This window comes from Homalodisca vitripennis, chromosome 1 (assembly GCF_021130785.1).
Source record: "Homalodisca vitripennis isolate AUS2020 chromosome 1, UT_GWSS_2.1, whole genome shotgun sequence".
NCBI classification, from domain to species: domain Eukaryota; kingdom Metazoa; phylum Arthropoda; class Insecta; order Hemiptera; family Cicadellidae; genus Homalodisca; species Homalodisca vitripennis.
The window spans coordinates 149,553,981-149,575,370 of record NC_060207.1 but is presented as its reverse complement, the minus strand read 5'-3'; the positions used below and the strand labels follow the sequence as shown (position 1 = coordinate 149,575,370).

General features: G+C 32.1%; 2 protein-coding genes across 4 annotated transcripts in view; one reads left to right on the top strand and one right to left on the bottom strand.

Moving 5' to 3' along the window:
• LOC124373775 (sorting nexin-14-like) overlaps positions 1–773 on the top strand; it is a 62,613-nt gene extending 61,840 nt beyond the window's left edge. For 2 of the 3 annotated variants that reach the window (XM_046832118.1, XM_046832130.1), the window contains one exon: positions 515–773. The gene's annotated coding sequence lies outside the window, so the exon portion shown is untranslated. The remainder of the gene's footprint in view (positions 1–514) is intronic. The other variant, XM_046832125.1, reaches the window with a different exon arrangement.
• LOC124373798 (diphthine methyl ester synthase) lies at positions 473–17,271 on the bottom strand. Its single transcript, XM_046832137.1, has 5 exons — positions 17,044–17,271; positions 12,847–13,080; positions 6,244–6,364; positions 1,523–1,666; positions 473–694 (listed from the first exon to the last, which is right to left on the bottom strand). The coding sequence occupies exons 1-5, from the start codon at positions 17,176–17,178 to the stop codon at positions 504–506; spliced, it is 825 nt and encodes a 274-aa protein (XP_046688093.1). The 5' UTR covers positions 17,179–17,271; the 3' UTR covers positions 473–503.
• Positions 17,272–21,390: the final 4,119 nt, after the last annotated feature.

Genomic DNA, 21,390 nt, shown 5'->3' with positions numbered 1-21,390 from the left:
AATGTGTTAAGTTGTCTTTTATGTAGTCTTTAATCTTAAACTAAATTTTTTAAATTTTTTAATATAATAACTCATGCCCTACAGTCGATATTATATTTGTGAAATGTTCTTAATATTTTTTTAGTATTAAGTTGAATTTTTATTCTTGTTCCTGTTCTAATTTGACGATGCCATGCTTGTGAAACTTGTATAAAGGCAATAAAGAATTTGATTTGATTTGATTTATATAAATGTGACACATTAAGAACAAACAATACTACATTATGTCATATTTTGTATGTTATCAAACCACAAGGATAAACTAATAGTTGCTTATTAAGTGAATGTTCATCATTTCTTAGTCCCCATAGCAATGTCAGCTACTTCATAACAATATATAAATGTGACACATTAAGAACAAACAATACTACATTATGTTATTCAAATTATTTATATTATATCATTCTGGTTTTTAAATCAGTAGGAATCCATGTGAAAAAACGTATTTAAAAATTATTTATTTGTTACGACACAGTTTCAGCAATTTGAAAGAGAAATTCTTGTTCGAGTGGGTGGAGTGTGCCGATAATGACAAGCGACTGAAGTGGGGGGCCGAGATCCAGATCTGCGAATGATGCTAGAGATCCATAACAGATGCGTTGGTCTGGGGAGCCCACTCTAGCCACCCCGACACACTCTGTCACCTCTGTCAGTTCTGCAACATTCCAACGCATTCAAGCTTATTTTATTGTGTACTTAGTAAAATTATAGAATGGCTGTGATATTTCCTATAATTTATGTGTTTTATTCAAGCTCCCTATTCAAGCAGTATTTTAAAACAAGGATACTGAATACCAGTGATGTGGGTCGGGTAAATACCCAACAGGAAGGTAAGTACAAATTGGTTATTCATCCAATGGTCGTCACTTAAATACCCAAAGCAAAGGTATTTTTAGTTTTTTGGAATTATACAATACTTGTAATTTTGATGAAGTGATGAATAAACGAGGATTGAAACACAGTCATCTGATGTCTTCAATGGAAATTAGCAAGAATATTTATCTTTAAAATTAAATAATGTAAAACAATGCAACCTGATATCTTTGGGTATTTATAATGTTTAGTACTAGTATTGTCTTTCTTAGTGCTTTAAATGCTTTTAAATATTTTTTTCTTAGTCTATGATAACTTTAGAGAAAAACTGTTATCGTTTTAATATATGCTGAAGTATTGTATAAGCATCATTAACACTTCATTACAATGGTATTATACCTGTACATAAAAATATACCAGTTTTTTTTATTTAATAAACAATAGATGAAAATTATCAATGTTTCTCTAAGTATTAAACTTTTTAGTGTTGTAATGACTCTGAAAAATGAGTTTCCTTACTCAGAGATGGGAATTTAAATAAAAATTCTATATACCTAGATATTCTACATCCTTACTCCTATTGCTTTTAAAAACCTAAAGTGTTAACACTGAATCAGGCATACTGGCAGCAACCAACTTATGTGTATTTTATGTGTTCATGTCAACTGACCTGAAATATCATCACCTGAGCCGCGACCCGAAATGATCTGCAACAGTTGTGTAGCAGCCTCACTTACTGTCATGAACCTTGGTGGCTCATATTCTCTCTTCTTCTTCATCAAGCTCTCTACTGTTGGTTCCTTTACACGAATATCTAACAGACAAGATCTACTATACTTTCTAAAAGAGATAACTGCAAACAGTAGAACTAATGAACCAACTTTTTATACAAATTAGGAATTTTATATAAAAGACTATATAAAATGTATGAATCATCTCGAATGATAGTACATATTAACCCATTGCGGATCACTGACGAGCTATGCTCGTCACGCAGCGGCCGGGCCTAACGGCACGATGACGAGCTCAAGTCGCAAAAGCAGTCTGCTTTTAAGTTCCCTCCGAATAGTTCTATTAATGTCTGATAGATTGGGTGATCATCTTCACTTGTCAACTAAGAGTGTTTAACAACTGTCTACGTTCAGAGTTTTCAAGTTTTATAAATACCCTACAGATTGCAGTTGTATGTCGAAGTTGAAAAATCATTCATATGATTTTACTCTCTGCTTTTTAGCGCTTCTGCTTGGTTGTTTTCCTCAACTGTTATTATAATAGTAACTGGTATCGCATTTTATGGTATAATTTGCATGTCATATTAATGAGCTGATTAAAATGGAAAACTTACGACCGTCTGAACTTGATCGATATTTATTAGAGATATTTATTACAATAGTTCATAGGCAATATATTGTATTAAATTATTTTGTTTTTAAGAATATAGATGGAGATATTTTTAGAAACCAGAATCCAGTTCAATGTAGATATGAAGTGAGTATACAATGGCGAGCGATATGATGTTTCGTACCATTGCTGTTCGTTCGGCCGCTGACCATAAATTAATTCGTGCCCGCTGGTTTCCGCATGCCAAAACAATACGATCCGCAATGGATTAAGGCTTAAAATTATTATTTAAGAACCATGTGAAAGACTTGTATTATAAGACTAATTATAGTATCAATAATTTAATGCAGTATTATATCTAAATTGCAGAGAAAACCATTTATGTTTACACAAGTAAGTATAATTATTTTTAAATGCAACTCACATCCCTGCCAAATTAACAGTCCCCTTGCTGGCTTATAATACCGTTGGAAATATCAAAGAATCGAATGTGCATAAAACAAATCTTGTCTTAGGCAGAGATAGAGCTGGTGCCACATGTAAAATGAAACTATGTAAAGAAAAATTCACACAGTTGTTGTTTGTGCATGTTGATAATGAGCCATTCATTAGACCTTGGAGACAGGAAACAGGAAACCGGAAACCATTTTTATCTGTCCTATGACATAGTGTAAAACATTAGGCTTTGGCATATAGCCTTCTCCACTCCAAGTTCAAGTTTCCTTGAATGGTTTTTAAATAATTTTGTATCTTTCTCTTAGTAAAAAAAAATTAAATCATGTATATCTGACCGTTACAATGATACAATGAACTTAAATGTTTGTCTATTTGATATGACTTTTATGTTTTATTTACCTTGACTAACTCAGGGTGGGTACACTGCCTAACTCTATTATTGCTTGTATTTAATAACACAAATTATTTAACATAAAGCAACATTTAATAAATGAATATAAACATAATAACCCTGGAACTAGCAAAGTCGTAATTTAGGATCATTCTTTCCACCGTGAGTGACTCTTGCATCTTACAATTTGGGTGTTATTGTGGTTTACATAGATTTTTAACTATTAAAAACTATTGTTAGAATCATAATTTATAATAAATACATCGTTTTGCGTAAAATAAACAAATAAAGTAGTTTTTTTAATAATTGTGAAGACAAAAAAACGCAAAATGGATGTTTTGGGTCTGGTACACTTATATAAGAAAATCATTGACCACATTAACTTCCACCCAAGCCAACCACTGTTAATTTAATGTGGGCTCTCCCATCGGCTTTAAACCAGACCAGTGCCTCATAAATGTACACCAGACCACAAAAATCTCTATCGTCAGGCGAAGGTATCAAACCCGCAACTCTAAAGCTAACTCCCACATCCGAGAGTAACGCCTTAGACTACACAACCATCCTGACTTGATGTCTTGAATGTGCAAATGGCTTACTTAGGAAATCCGCTGTTGCTGTTTTGAGTCATCTGTATTCCATACTAGGGTTAAACAAATAAATTATGATAGTGATAATGAACAAATATGAAAATTGACAGGAATTATTAACAATTTTGTGTAAAGGCATCTGTTTATAATTTCTACTTTATGTGAACAAAAGAAGCAATAACTAAACAATTTGTTCAGACACGGAGGAGAAATAACCAAAGACGCCAATAGACGTCATAAAAGTGAAGTGAGCGCTTAGCACCCACAAGTCACTTCGTAAGAGAAATAAGTGAAGACGCCAATATGTCTCTTGTAAATGAAGAATTTCACGAATATCACTTGATCTAAAAGGATCACCTATTCTGAGGTATTATATAATTAACTGCAAATGATAAAACTTTGCTCAATTTGAATAAAACATTTCCAAACAAAGAACAAAATTATTTGTTCACTGAGGTATTATATAATTAACTGCATATGATAAAACTTTGCTCAATTTGAATAAAAAATTTCCAAACAAAGAACAAAATTATTTGTTCACAATTAACAAACTCTGCTACATAGAGGTTAATAAAATCATATAGGAAAGCAACAAAAATTGTTAATTAAAAACAAAATCAAAGACCATTAACATCAAAAACAACTTGTAGGCTTTTGATTTATGAATAATTTAAAGGTTTAAAGGTCTTTAACTGGTAATAAATACTTTTAGCAGTAAAATACAAATCAATATTTTGGAAGTTACTGGAAGGTAATTGATGTCACCTGCTACTGAAAAAAAAATTCGCAAAAGACATCTGTAAACAAAACTACACAATTAGCAGTCCAGATGTGGATAACATAACATAACCGTGTTGTGTCCATTACTCTTCCTGCTCTATGTTAACGACCTACTGCAGGCTTTCTCCAGTGCATCAGTAATTCTTTTTACCGATGACACAACATCACTATGGTTTCCTCAAAATTTTTGGGGCTCTTAGTAGACAGTAACATTAACTGGAAGGAGCATGCATCAGCAGTTGCGGAGTTCTGCATGCTTTGAAGTTCTTGCTTTTTCTGTAATTCTGGTTGTATTAAAAACTTTATACTATACTTATGTAAATGTGTATCTATGATATGGCGTGGTGCTTTGGGGTGATTCAGTTGACCCAAATAAAGTTTTTAAAATTCAAAAATGAATAAAAGAATTATGTTTCAGCTGGGTTTAAGGCCTCATTTTATTCAAAACAGGCCATCAATTTATGTTCTTGAATTCTTGGTTATTACAAGGCTAATTCAGAAAATTTTTATTTTAGACCAAGTAGAACATCATTACTGAATGAGACATGTTTACTTCACTATCCAGCCAACCGACAGTCTTTACAAACGAAGGACTCGCTATGCAGCATTAAGACTTTATAATAGGCTAACTAATGAATTAAAAACTATTCAAACATTGAAACAATTCTGATTATCCTTTAAGCATAACTCCTAGGCCAGTATATCTTTTGAAGAAATTTTTAACTAAGAGAAGGTTAGCACTTATTTTGTAAAATGATTTAGATTTCAATTTTGTATTATGTTGTCATTACAGTCATCTTCCTATTTTTTTCTGATTTGAGTTATTTTTATTCACTTTAGAATTAATAATTTTAGCTTTAAGAAATTATGTTTTAATTCATTTTACAAGTCATATGTTTACTAAGTTAAGCATCAAATGTAAACCTATGTCACACTGAATAAAAAACCCTCCATTTTGTGTACTCTATTACTCTCAAGTGCCCAAACATTGTAAAGACCATGTGACAATTCTTTTGTTGGAAGATGGAAACTCAAGTGCTGTACCGTGTGGCAGATGAAGACATCTCTGGTGAGTATACTTTCTCCCATCCTATTCAAAAATTGTCTTTAATTTAGTCTTATATAACTGTATATCAAGAGCAGCTTGCAGTTTAGTCTGTCGATGAACCACAACTTAATTTGATTTCTTTACGATTCATTGTGTTTTTGTTCTTTTTTCTAATGACCTGCCAGACTTAAAGTTCACTGAAGATGTCTAGGAATCCTTGTTGACTGGAATAGATGTTTCCAGCCTGCTACCACTGGTGTTGATCCTCATCCAGTCCATACTTAATACTCCACTAGTTTTCCATCCCCCACTGGCACCCATCAATCAGTGTATGTTAATTTCCAAAATACTGAACTATCTGAACCTGAATCGGATTCTTCTACTTCAGAAAACAAGTGTTCAATATCTTCCTCAATTTTATGACAGTTACATTTACACAGCTATGATACATTAAACACAATAACAAACACAACACACAAGAGAGAAACGAACCAAGATGGTGATTCGAGAACAGTTTGCGCGAAAAGAAGCAATGGAACCGACTCTACATGTAGTAACCAGCACAATCTTCCCCATCCATCACTTGGCAACAAATATAGATCATCAGACAGTTTGATTTAAAAATTGATTCATAAGAAACATGAAGATGAAACGTAAAAACGTTTGCTCAGCAAAACAATGACATTACCTCCTGACCTACATCTATCAATAGCACTGTTTATAGATTTGGCATAATAGTTATCAATATTACTTGACCACAATATCAGTCTCAGCTTGTATCTTACCTAGCAAACAAAGAGTGTGCAATCCTCGACTTTTATTGCTGCAAATCTTGTCATAGAAGCTGTCTGGCTGCCATGAACTGGTCCAGTAAGGTATGGATACTGTTTCACCAAAATTATAAAGCTATAAACAGAAAATAGGATAGTACACAATAGATAATGTTTATGTAACAATTTACTAACATGTTCACTTTGACAAGTGCCCAATGATACATGTTTCATTATACAAGGAGTGTTCAATAAAGACTGACAGTAGCGTACATGTAAACAAACAAAGTACAACAATTTGTTTTTTTTCAAGTTTGTATAAAATATTGAAGTATTAGCAACAACCAAATCAGTTGTTAACATTATTGCATATTTATTGTTGTCATGGCAACTGATTAATAAACAGTTACACATTTTTGCCTCTAAAGTTTACTATGACTGATTTTTGTGAGCAAAGATATGCGATAAAGTTTTATGCAAAACTAGGGAAAAGTGCTACAGATACTTACAGCGACTTGAAAAAAGCTTTTGGTATTGATGCAATGTTATATATATAAAAATGAAACTGTTCGTGTGTAACAGCATCACTCACAAACGGCTGGACGGATTCGCCTAATTTTTTTTTTAATTTGTTCGTCTTGATCTGTAGAAGGTTATAGGATACTTTTTATCCCTTTCCCGATTCAGGATTCCGCCCCACTGGTTACAGAAATACCCGTAAGAAATGCATTGCAGCAAACATATGTTATTAAGTGAAAGAGTCTTTTCAAATTTTTAATCAGCTGTTCTTTGTAAACATATATAATGCGACAAAAAATATATTTATATATAAATTTCTTTACACTTATAGTTTTAAAGCATAGAGTAAGCTTAAGAGAAACGACAAATTTTGTTTAAACTGTTTCTGCAATCATAATATATAAAAATGAATGTTTGTGTGTTTGTCCTTTATAGACTCAGAAACTATTGGACCGATCACTATGAAAATTTGTATTTTTCTATGTAGAAGGTTTATACGCAATGCCCATTGATGTAACTAACCACCAGGCTGTACTGCAAGATATAAAAGTTATCAAAGCGCCTGCACATTATAAACTGCAATTACAACACAGTAGTTACGTATATTAAAATATCCAAACACTATTTGAAGGCAAAGAAATATACGGGCAAAGCTTAAGAGACGCGTGCGAAGCCGCGGGAAACAGCTAGTGACTGAAAGAACTTGTTTTAGGTGGCATAAAGACTTTTAAAATGGACGGGAATCATTTGAGTTGGAAGGTGGGCCTGGTCCTTGTTTCTGCCATTACCAAAGAAACAATCAATACTGGGGGTGTTATGATTCACACTGACCCACATTTCACTATTAGACAGCTTGCTATAATGCTCGATATATCAATTGGCAGTGTCCATACACTCATGCATGATCATTTGAACATGTCACGTGTCTGTGCTCATTGCATATCACGTCTGTTAACACCAGTTCAGAAACAAAATCGTGTTAAAATTTGCCAACTTTAGTTACAGTGCATGCGTCGAGAAGGTGATGCATGGTGGAAAAATATTATTACTGCTGATAAAAGTTGGATTTACTGTTATGATCCTGCAACAAAACAGCAGAGTACAGAGTGGGTGGAAAAAAGTGTACTGATGCTAAAAAAACCCGTGCAAAGGCAATGGTGATTACGTTCTTCGATTATCGTGGTTGGTGTACATCCATACTGTACTTTTATATTAAAGGTATTGAAAGAGTACTGTCAGTCTTTATTGAACACCCCTTGTATAAATGTACATATTTTATGGACTAATTCATACTGAACAAGTTAAGCAATCATATGTCTACTATTGATATGACTGAAAAGCATTTTATCACTCACACTGGTAAAATGATTTAAGACTAAAATTAAAAAAAACTTAATAAAAAAAACTTTATTGAATTATTACATGAGCTCCAAAAATACTTAATTAAAAGGGATTTCAGTCGACCATTTATTATACTAATACTTAATTACATATATATATTCAAAATATCCTTTTGACCTAAAATTTTCCTGACTGCCCAGCCAACTAACAAAATATAATTATAAAATGTATCAGAATATAATCGCTTCTAAAACTACAGAATTTATTTTGTCCTAATAACATAAAACTAAAAGAAGGGAAAATTATGACAATCTACCACAAAATAAGTCATCCACTATATCGAGTTTTGCACAGCCTATATTGCAAACTGAGTGCCTAAAAAATGTACTCCATCTAGAAAGCTCGGGGTACCACTAGGTTATAGTCATGTCACAGGACAATACTGCAATGTTTTGACCGGATAATCGGTTACTGCTTTGACAAAAATTATTAGAAGGGTTCAAGCTTTCTTGAATAAGATCAGGATATTTCAAGATTCAAAAAGTCTTTATTCATGAAATGCACATCACGTACAAGAATAGAGTCAAGTAATATTACTTTCATAATAAGAATCATCATAATAAGAATACTGTAAAATAAAAACATAAATTTGCCGTTAAAATACCATTAAATTAATTATATAAAGATAGCAACAAAGTATATATATATATATATATATATATATATATATATATATATATATATATAAAATAGGTACCTCTCAATTTACCTTCTTTCCAAATATTCCTCAAAAGAATAAAGTGCTAGTTTCAGCAAGTCAGATTTTAATTTCATTTTTTTTAAGTTTTGTTCTTTTCTTACTTCTCTTGGTAGGTCTTTAAAGAACTTATGTCCCATAAAATCAGTTTTCTTTTTGAAAAATTCAAGATTATGTTGTGGGACATTTCTGTTATGCCTTGTGTTGTATTGATGACTAACTAAAGTTGGAGTGGTGTTTTCTTCTTGTTTCGCATAAAGAACTGTTTCATAAATATATAAACTGTATACCGTTAAAATTCCATTTTCTGTAAATAACTTCTTAATGGAGTCAGTCTTTTTAAACCTAAGGATAACCCGTAGAGCTCTTTTTTTGTTGAATTAGTAACCTATCCAGATACTTTTTTGTTGTCGTGCCATATATGCTTATTCCATTATGATAAGTGTGAATGCACTAGAGAAAAATATACGGATCGTAAAGTTTGTAAACTACAAACCCTTAACAATTGTCTCAGTGCATAAATACCGGAAGACATTTTATGAATAATATGGTCAACATGTTTATTTCAGGAAAAGGTTTTCATGAATTAAAAATCCTAAAAATTTGGTGTATTCAACTTGGCTTACTTCGTCTTCGTTTGCATTGATGCCAATATTAATTTTGGTTCTGGTTTGTCTTGTAGAAAAAGAAATAACATTCGATTTGGTGGAATTTAAAAGTAATTTTTTGCCATCTAAATATTGTTTTACTAAATTTATGCTGATGTGAGAAGATATTTCAATGTCTTCTTCTTAACTACCAGATACTGTAATATTAGTATCATCCACAAACTGACAAATATAACAATTTTGAAGGACTATTTTGGGCATTCCATTCATGTAACACAGAAACAGTAAAGGACCCAAAATTGACCCTTGTGGTACTCCATATTTTATGGTTTGTATTGCAGATTTGAATTTCCTAATGTAACAGTATTTACTTGATTCTAATTGTGGAGATGTGTGCTCTACTTCAACAGATTGCTTTCGCTCTGTTAAAAGCTCGAGAGAGATCTAAGAAAATTCCAACTACTTTTTCACTTTTATCAATAGTATCAATTATTGATTGAATAAATTGCTGCAGTAATATGCCGTTCTAATATGCCTGCAGTAATCGCTGATTTCCCCTTCCTAAAACCATGCTGTTGATTATCCAATAAGTTATTGAATTCTAAGTAGTTCATAAGTTGAATGTACACAACCTTTTCAAAAACTTTAGAAAAAACTGGCAGAAGGGACACTGGTCTAAAACATGATGGATAGTTCGGATTTCCTTTTTTAAAAATAGGAATTACCCTAGCAACCTTAAGTTCATTTGGAAACTGGCCAGAAATAAGAGACGAATTTATTAGATGAGTAAGCGGTTTTAGAATGAATGGAAGAGATTGCTTCACCAGTTTAATTGGTGTTTCATCATGTCCTGTAGACATTTTATTCTCAAATTGTAATATAATCTTTTCTAATTTAGTTTCTGTAATTTGCTCAAATCTAAATCTATTTGGTGCTTCACTAAAATTTTGAATTTTGTGATGGTTTTCATCCCAAGAAGGTAAATTAGGTAAGACTAACTTATCAACTACAGACACAAAATAATCATTAAAACAATTTCCAACATATACAGGATCACTAGTCAGCTCATTTTTATCCTCATTTAAAACACAAATATTTTCCTTACAAGCATTTTTTTATTAATTTCAGATTTGATCAATTACCAAGTTGATTTTGACTTATTGCTAGAATTATTTATTTTCCCATCAAAAAAAAACTTTTCCTTTCAGCATTAACAAAATTTCCACAAATCTATTTTCATCTCTTTAATTATAAAGTTTAAATTGTTATCTTTAGATATCCTATAAGTTTTTTATAAATTAATCAGTTCTCTTTGTATGTGTTTTATTTCATCAGTAATCCATTTATTTCTGTGGTATTCCTTACTGAATACCATTACTCTGGGGAAATTTACTTCAAAATTATAATTAAAAATAGAATTAAAAACACAATACTTCATATTCACTGGTGCTAGATATACATCTAACCATGATGTCTTTGGCAGGCTGTTCAAAAATTATTTGGTATTACATGGAGTATATTTTCCTATGAATTTGTTTAGCATGTAGTTTTGTTTGTTACCATGATACAAAACTTCCAGTATTTGTGCATCATGATCAGAGATATGTGTAACAATGAATGCCAATAACTTTAGTTTGTCTATGAGGTAAATTTGTTACTATATTGTCAATAGTCGTTTGTGATTCAGAAGTGACTCTGGTTGGAAAATCAATTTTATACTGTAAATTATATGACTTTAAAATGCTGTTAAATTTGTTATGAACATTTGTTTAATACATTTATATTAAAATCACCTACCAGTACAATATTTCTAAATTTATTACACAGAATGTCACATAGTGCATCTAACTTGTCAAAAAAGGCTCAATGTAACAATGATTAGGACTTCTATACAAACAGTCTAATACAAAAGAAAATTATTTTAAATGTATCTCAGAGAGACAGCACTCAAACTCCTTATCAGTTTCCAGAGATTTTACTGAAGAGATTGAAATGTTATTGCATTTTAAGTTATTTCGTGCTAAGATTAAAACACCTCCTCCACTGGAAGTTGTTCTGGCATAAAAAGAGATTTTTTAAAGTTTGTAATATTTAAAATTTCAAGTTCAGTCTGTGTCATTTTGTGTTCAGATAAGGCAATGACATTGGGCTGAACTTCATCTAATAAAATTTTTAACAAGTTTATTCGAGACGGCAAATGTTGTACATTTTGGTGAAGTAAGCACACATCTCTTATAGTAAAATCTCCAGAAATATCCTTACACAGCCCTGAATCTAATTTAAACTCATTATTGCCTGTAGTAAGCATTTGCCGTCTATCCAACTCTAAACCCGTATTACTATATTTGGACTTAAATCTAAAAAAGATTCTGCTGTCCTTAAATCACCAGGCTCAGAGGTATTTGCAGTATGTTACAGATTTCAATTCAGTCTGAAATTAAAGACAGATTCTTTGGAATGATGCTGGTACATATAGCAAAAGTGTAAGTTTCATTATGTTTTATATTTTAAACAATCAATTTGCAAATATCTGTATATATATACTTTGGGATTTTATACAGGTATCTTTGACATCAGTATATATAGACATTGGAATCTATCAATCTGGTCAAGAGTAATCTATGAGAAGCAATCATTAAACAGATAGTGCCATAATCAGCGGATGAGTTAAAATGTTGTGTTCATAACCTCAAAATTAGATTGAACGATCTAATCAAGTTCACTTACAACTTCTACATAGGTTAAACAATGTCCTGCTATTCATTTTTTCACTTTCTGAATATGAAAATCCAGGAAGTGACAACTTTACCATAGAATGATGAAAGTTGTATGAACAGAAACAAAGTGGATAGAGCGTTTTAACCCTTTGAGCGCCGTGGTAAAATTGCTCTTTAGCACTCACTTATAGAAAAAAAACCAAAGTTAATTTTTACGAACACCTTATTTTTTTTTATATTTGTAACCTTTATGAAAAGTATAACAAAATATTTTGTAAGATTTCTGAGTAAGAACGGTTATATTTTGTTTTATTTTTAAAACTTTTGCTTGTGTTATATTTATTTTCTGCGCCTTCACTGTATGAAAAGTGGAAAGAAGCAAAAAAATGTTTAATTTAATCAGTTTTATTACAAATATATTGTAATATATAGAACATAAATGTATAAAATCAAATACATTGTTTACAAGTGAAGCGGACAGTGATTGGACTACGACTAGCACCATGCATGTATACATATCATCGGCACTATGAGTGATCTTCAGCCCTTGATACCCCATTTAATATTAAAATGACAACAAAAACAAATTAAATACTATATATAAATAATAAAACAGTAATATTAATTTAAAATACAATGAGTTTTCTTAAATTGTATTGTAAGTGAAAATGCATACCTGTAATCCAGAGCAACCGATGGCATTAATAATGGAAGCATTGTGAATAACTTTGCAAGGAATATTTGACTGTTTAGCTCTGAGGAAAAGGTCTGTATGAGTGGTGGCACTGAATGGATCTCCCACTACGAGCAACACAATATCCTTTGTATCAGCATCTTTCAGGATTTCTTCAGATCCTTGTTCCACAAGTTCTCTGTCCGCCAAAAGAATTTCTCTACCATAAAATTCTTCCTGTAGCAAAATTCTGTTAGCTTAGTGTTAAATATTGGTAATGTATGTCTTAATTGTAATAACTTGTGATAATTTATTTAAAGTATAACTTATTTATCTATGGCACTATTAACTTACTTAATTCTTTTTAAAGTGTTAAAATGTTTTTGTCAATAGTGCTAAATAAATTTGATCACCATTCTTAAGAAACTATAAATGTGTAAAATAAAATATAAGTTTGCTTCAACAGGAGCCTTAGAGTTTCAAGCCATCTGCTACTTCAGAATTAATTTGCACATCACCAAACTTTCCTTACAAAACGGTCATTTTCCAGCAAAGTTAAAGATTTCCAAGGTCATTCCCCTTTATAAAAAACGTAAAAAAGTTGTTTGTTGATCTTGACACAAAATCCAAAAAACTTATCTGACTGACAACAATACATCTGAGCAACAATGCAGTCTGTAAAATTGAGACTACAATTTTTAGACAAATACCAAAGATACACTCCAAGAAACAAGTTTAAAATAAAAAAAGAAAAATTACTAACTTCTTGTGTACTACAGACAGCTGATCGAGATTTTATATGTGGTGGTTTAGTTAAAAAATAAGTGTTGTTAGAAGTGACTATATCAGAATTAATTTCATTGAACTATAGTTGAATAGATGTTTTAAAATTACATAAATAGTATTAAATCGAATAACTACATTAAATAATAAATGTACAACAATGTTTTCTAAATATATTTTTTTGAAACTGTATATTGCTGAAATCAACTTATAAATTTGTTCAAATATGTGTAGATTTTATACACATTTCTGGAATTAAATATAAGTTATACATATTTTAAAAATCTTTGTATAATTTGAAATTTTAAACTCTATAATATATTACATTAAAATCTTACATTACATATATTATATAACACAGACACTGTAAGTTAGGTATAAAACGGAATTCAGAGAAAAAAATTTGTTTTCTCATATTTTTAGTTAGCTCTTGAAGCACAATTAATTATAAAAACATAAGAGTAAAATTAAGTAACATGTTCCCCCTGCATGGTGATTGTTGGTAGTAGCTGGGCTAAGCATTCCTACAGTCTGAACTCATTGTCTAGAATTGTAAAAAAGGTTCTACTTTTGCTAAAATAATTAATATTTATGTGAACACCCAATGCTTCATCATTAAAGAGTGGTATTCCTCTTCAACCACAGGAATCTGCTTACTGGCCTCTAAGTTTTACAAATTCCTATAAGAATTGCATAGTAGCAAACACATGGTATTACTAAAAGATTTTGTTAGATATGATAAACTCTACAGTTTAAATTGATTTAAATACTCAATACATGAATACCTTGATACATAGTGATATCACCATGGGTAACAGCTATTTTATATAATATAATAACCTTGAAGTAGACTTCTTTGTTTGGAAAATTTCTTTAGTATTTCGGCATTTCCCAGGTGTGTACAGGCATAATATATGTAATATGCATAGTTTCAGTGGGTACTGTTCATGGAGATGCATACTCCTCACAATACTCTCCAGAGAACATAATCAAGTTAATTCAAACATAAATAAAGTTAATTTGAGAAAAGTGAATCCTCCCATCAACTAGTATTCAAATCAAAATTTCCTTTCTGTAGAAACCTTTAATACACAAATTTATTACTTTAAATTTTGCTTTTAATCAGTCTGAGGAAACAAAAAACTTTGAAGTATTAAGAGTACTAACAAAAATGTATAAAGAGTATAACGATATCTAGTTTTTTATTTGATAAGAATTGATTGGTTAATAGGCCTATATAGGAAGACCTTGAAAACATATATAAAGTAATGTAAATATTTTAATATTTGGAAAATAAGTAAAGTAATATTTTACATTAACATATAAAAAACCAGAGATGTATTTTTTGTGAATTTACTAATTTGTGTATGTCAGTAAAATATGTACAACTCATACATTTTTACACAATGTTTTATAACTTAATTTTCATATTGGATGATACATTCTGTGTCTTTCAGATGCTTTGTTTAAAAAAACTTGATATTTTTGGTTCTGCACTAAAATTTGGATGTTTACTTTAGCTCCATTACCTAAGACGATCCAAAACCACTTTTAACTTTTTCTTAAAATAGTAGCCTACAATATTTCCAGAAAACATTGTTAGGTGGTCGCAAACCATTTTAAGGCACAAAAATTATTAATGTTTGGATTTTTAGGTTATATCTTAGTCAATCTACAGGACCAGGAGGAATCAGGGTTTCTGAGTAAAGGGAGGATAACAAACTAAGGGAGGGGTAGGTTATAAGAGGAGGAATTAACAGGGTTGTCAATATTAATGTGATAATTATGATAATTATTTGATCAGGAAGAATATTCTTCTTGACATATGTCAACCAATTCCATTTGAAGGTAAAAGTTGTTCAGTACTTTTTCCTGTTTATCATCATTTTGGCCCAGGTTTCTACCTCCACAGAGAAGTTTATTCATCGTTTCTACCTCCATGGTGAAGATTGGTTCTATTTCTAGGGATTTTTTGTTATCATCAGGACAAGCTGATTTCCATAGGCATGACTGTCAGCTCGTTCAAATACTAGTTCGGATGCAGTATAATAAGCAGGCACCATGAAAATCATATCATCGATATTCATGAGTATTGAATCATCAATATTCATAATTATCTAAAACTTCTGAAATCAAAATGTCGAACCTAATTACGTAATAGGTATTTCAAATTACAGTATTCTTTTAATATCTAAAAATGTAATAATTGATTGATGAATAAAAATGTATCTAGGCTATGTACATTTATAAAACAACACAGTAACAAACAAAATGGTGTAACATTTAATTACTTTTTACTATATTGAAGGATAAACATAAAGACATCTTTTGACACAAATAACACATATACATCACCATTGTACTTGAGGCCATTTCTCAAATACCGCATACGACTTTAAGCTTTGTTTGAATTAATTTGGAACAGTATATCAAACCGAATTACGTTATAGGTTTTTGTATTATAGCAAAGAAATATTTATATTTATCAAATAAATATAGGTTTTTAAGATTGTAGAAATTAACAATACTTTAGTCTTTAATTATATTTTAATAACCATACAAAACAAACCTTTCTACAAAGACATAACAAATCTGCAATGGCATTTTTGCACATATGATAACAACAAAACTACATTAATTTATTAAAAAATCATAGTTGGTTTGGTTCTAACTAAAATTGCACACAATTGTTGATATTAAACCAAATTTAGAGTATTAAAAAAAGTTTTCTTGAGAATGTTTTTTGTAACACTGGTAACAAATTAATTTTATGGTTTTCATGTGGCTGCTTATTATACTACAGTCACTAGTTCCTTTTATGATTTTTTTTATTTATTTCGGCCTTTCCAAAATAAATGTTTTCTACTCTTTGTTTAATTTACTTTTAATATTTCTCTTTAGAAAAAACAGCAAATGTTGTGAAGTGTCTATAGTAAATATTTTACCAAACATTTCACAAGATAATTTTTATATGAGTACCAACATCTTCTTCAGTTTAATAGGCCTATTAAAATTATAAATATTTTGGTGAGAAAACATAAAGGCCTAAGTGTATCTCTGCATAATGCATGTAGCCTCCATTTTATATAAATTTGAACTTCTTAGAATTGTCCAAAATCGGCTTGCCATTACAGAAAATATTATATTTACAGTTGGAGGGTTAAACAAAGATACAGCTAACTCCTTGATAAAATCGATTAAACTATCCCATTGTCCTGTGATCAAATCCCATGAATAGTGGTGATAAAATAATAGCCTAAACTAGTTTATGTTTAACGAAATACTCTTATACTACAATAATACTATAAAAAATGTATATTAGAATTAGAAATTAACGTCAAAATTGCAATCTTAGACTTGGGCCACTTGACACTTGTTTTATCCTATTTCAACTATTCGGCCTAAAACTAATGTTACCAGAGCTTCCTTTCCAGCTGAAAGAATTGAGGTATAAATTTCAAGATAGACTCTATCGGACTTTTTGACAATTTCTAAACCTTTAACTGAAATATCTTTAGGGTCACCTAAACCTAAACCAACAATATAAAACATTATTTCAAACAAGTGTCTTCCAAGATTAAAAACTATTAGTAACAGTTGTAGGTTATGTGTCACGAAGAAAACAAAAGGTTCAAGTGTAAACAAATTGTTGATGCTACTCCAAAATCCAAAGATCACAATCAAGGGAAAGAAATGTTCCAAAAATATAGAGTAAAATAGTATTATATATAAAATGGGAATAAAAATATAATTTGTGTGCCTCCTGGATTGATATTTGACTATTAAATTAAATAATTAAACGTACATTTCCGTCGCCAATCCAATGTTTATGTCTATTACGACTAGTTTCGGGAACGCTGTCTCATTACCAAATCATCTCGTCAAGTAGCTAAAAATTGAATATGTCGTCAAAATAAATAATATTACGCTTGATGAAAATTATTTGTAATTAAATTAAAAATAGATTATTTACAAAAGAGATATAGATCAAATTAGTTAAAGTTTAAAATATCAACTCCACATCACAGTTTAAAAATACCTGAATTGTATAAAAAGGATGTCTTTGCAGCTAACTAAAGATCCTGCTTTTTAACTTTGTTCATGTTTGAAGTGTTCATGGCTGAACTGTGTAATTTGTTACAAAATCTAATTGCATTTATCTGGTGAGATAATCCAATTTTAGCCAATGTATGTTGGGGTATATCTAATTTGTATCTATTGCATGTTAAGTGATTATGAATTTCAGTCGTGCTTAAAAAAATATCAATGTTAGTTTTAGCGAATTTTAAAATTTGGTATACGTAAAGATTAATTATTGTTAAGATATTGCTATGAATAAATAAAGGCCTACAATGCTCTTGTGTCACTCTACAAAATTCCTCACCACCTTCTTTTGAAGAAGCAAGATCCTATGGGTACCAGCTGAATAACCCCAGAGAATAAGGCCAAATTATGATATATGTGATTGGAAAACCCAAAGTATCAAGTTTTCAAATATTCTGTGGACATTAAGTCCCTCAGGTTCACAACAAAAAGCTAACTCTCGAGATTGTTTTACACATTATCTTGTCTACATGTTCTGACCAAGTTAATTTAGTATCAATCCAGATCCCTAATAACTTTACTGACTGCGACTGTTCTGTTGACAAACTGAGAATACTATTTTGGGGTTTTCCTGGTTATGGTGAAGCCCATTGGAACTAAACCAGTTCCTGCTTCCAATTGTGTAGTTTCAATACTAGCCCGCAAATCGTTTATAATCGTTAATCTATTATTTGCAAATAACGATGTTTTGTCTGCGTGGATGACTGAGTTTAGATTAAGGGTGTTCGAAAGTAATTTATTATAACTAAAAATAAAACAGGACCAAGAACGGGCCCCTGAGGTACTCCTATTAAGATAGTTTTCATTGTTGAATTACTCGTAGATTACGTTAAGTTTCTGTACTATATAGGAATATGGGACTCAATCGAACGCCTTACTCAGATCCAAAAGTGACAAAGCTGCAGATTCCTCACTATCAAACGCCTTTTTTATTTATTTATTTATTTATTTACGGCAATACACCATTTTACATAGAAATTGTACAACTGAAAACAACAAAGAAGAAGGGCTGCTGCACAGAAAAGACATTAATAACAATCAAAAGAATGTGCAAGGGACTAATAAATACAATTATGAATAACAGCTGTTATGACAACAATCATAGATAACAAATAGTAAATAATAATAAAAAATAACAGATTATAAATACAGTAATAAAATAACAAATTATAAATAACAATAATAAATGGAATTATAAATAACAATAATAAGTAACGATAGTAAATAACAATTATAATAACAAGGATAGTAACAATTAATAAATAAGAATTGACGATTGATAATAGAATAAATTAACATGCATAATGATTATTTACAGCTTAGTTAAATTAGTAGTATGAAAACATGTTGAGTTACTTTAGGATGAAAGCGAGTGCACACGCTTGAAAGATTCTGTAGAAGGGCCAAAGAAGTCAAGATCAGCACAGGCATCATTACCAAGTCTCATTATGCGGGGTAGAGTACTGTAGTAGGTGTAGTTGGTCGGATGGAAATTCCTTGAGAAAAGCTGAGGGTGACGAGATTGACGAGGTACATGGAAGTTTATCATCTGAAAGGATAATTCGGACAATCAATAAGGCTATTTAGTAGTCTGTAGAGGAACATGAGATCCAGTAGAGCCCTGCGAGCAGCCAAGGAAGGAAGGTGCAGCTGTTGTCCCATTTCCTCCAAGTTTGTCTCCAAGTAGCGATATCCATCTTCACGCCAACCATCCGTTAGAAGCGTCTTTGTACAGCATCAAGACTAGAGCAGTGACCAAACCTGATGTGGGGACCATACCGTAACGGAGTATTCTAGTATTGGCCGAACTAATGTGACGTAAAAGTGTTCTTATGGCAGGAATAGCAAAGTGCTGGCGGCAGGTTCGGTTGATAAGTCCAAGAAACACGATTAGCCTGCTGCAAATGTCCGAGATATGGGCACTGGGGTCAAGGTTTGATGTCAGAAGTACTCCGAGGTCGCGAATTCTATCCACTCTTCTGATGGCAGCTTCCTGGAGGTAGTAGTCAAATAGAAGAGTCTGTCTGGCTCTGGAAAAGGAGACAGAAACACACTTGGTTGGGTTCAAGTCCATTTCATTGATAACACACCATTGGTCCACACCGTCAAGATCCCTCTGCAATTCATTTTGTTGTTGAGCTGAGGAAAATTTCTCTAAATATCTTCACGTCATCAGCAAACAAGAGAAAGTCCCCGCTGATGTATTCACCAATATCATTTATAAATAAGCTAAAGAGGAACGGCCCAAGGAGAGAACCTGAGGAACGCCTGATGTTGCATGAATAGGCCGTGAGAGTGCTGACGCATAGCTCACCCGGAGAGTGCGATTCGAGAGGTAACTGTCAAACCAATGTAGAAGTGATTCCAGCAACACCAAGAGCTTCCAGTTTCTTCAGCAGGTGGGGGTGACTGATTCTGTCGAACGCCTTAGCATAGTCCAGATAGAGACAGTCAACTTGATTTACCATTGCTAAAAGCAGAAAGGATCTGTTGACAAAGGACTGTTAGGTTTGTAACTGTAGATCTTCCATGTCTAAACCCATGCTGTTCAGCAATTACAATATTCTTGAAAAGGAAGGACATTCTATCTAGCACTATGCTCTCAAACCACCTTGGCTAAGGCTGGTTGGATTGACTATAGGCCTATAGTTCTTAGTGTCAGTCACTTCACCAGACTTGTAAATAGGGACCAAGAATCCAGACTTAAGAATTGAAGGAAAGGTTCCAACCTTTAGCAGTGCGTTGAAGAAACACGCTAGGTGAGGTGCCAAAGGTTCCACTGCAATATTTCAGGAGACTAGCTGATATATTATCTGGTCCGGGACTCTTACTTATGTCGAGATTCCTAAGCTTCTTTCAACTTCAATAGCGGAGACGGTTAAGGTAGCAAGGCTGACATTAGTGCAGAAGGAAGTAATTTGGGGCACCAGCAACTTTTGGCTTGAAGATGGAAGAAAAAAACAATCAGCAAAGAGTTCACATATAGCTTGGGGGTCCGAAGCAGACCTGTCATCGAAATGAAGAATGCCCTGAGTGGAAAACGGCTGTTTTAGATTACGAATATGCTTCCAGAAGGTCTTAGGGTTTCTGACCAAGCTATTTTCAATCACTGCAATGTAGTTAGTGTGACATACCCTAGCAAAGCCTTTTACATTCACTTCGGGCCTCTCTAAATTTATTGTAAACTATAAGACTATTCGAGGCTTTAAATCTTCTATGGAGAAAAATTCTTCCCAATCACCAACTTCCTGAGTTCCTTGGAGAACCAGACGGGAAACGAGCTTTTACCCACTCTCTTCAGCGGACAGTGCATAAGAATGGTATTCCTCAGACTGTGACAGAATCGAGTAAAGGACTCTTCGATATCAACATTGGGAGAAGTATCTGGATAAGGTTGGTCCTGAATCCAGTTGTAGACCCTTTGTAGATTACATCTCCGTATGTCCGGGAGGAGAGTCTGTGGTTGCTTGCCATGTAGACGTCCATTCCACACTTCCAACGTCAAAGCAGGATGGGCTTCCTCCTGGTAACACAAGAGGGTCATCAGTGGCCGAAACAGTCAGCTCTGAATCAGTTGAAAAGACTAGGTCCAGAAAGTACTCCCCTTGTATTGGCGATCTTGTTAACCTGCTGCAACTGTAGGAAGTTGGCCATTTCAAT

Excerpts from the sequence above, each read along its gene's own strand:
- LOC124373798 (XM_046832137.1), bottom strand. The coding sequence starts at position 17,178 with ATGTTTTATATTGTTGGTTTAGGTTTAGGTGACCCTAAAGATATTTCA. Across the intron at positions 13,081-17,043 it reads CAGCTGGAAAGGAAGCTCTG|GAAGAATTTTATGGTAGAGA; the intron begins GTAACATTAGTT and ends ATTTTGCTACAG. Across the intron at positions 6,365-12,846 it reads TCGGTTGCTCTGGATTACAG|CTTTATAATTTTGGTGAAAC; the intron begins GTATGCATTTTC and ends TTCTGTTTATAG.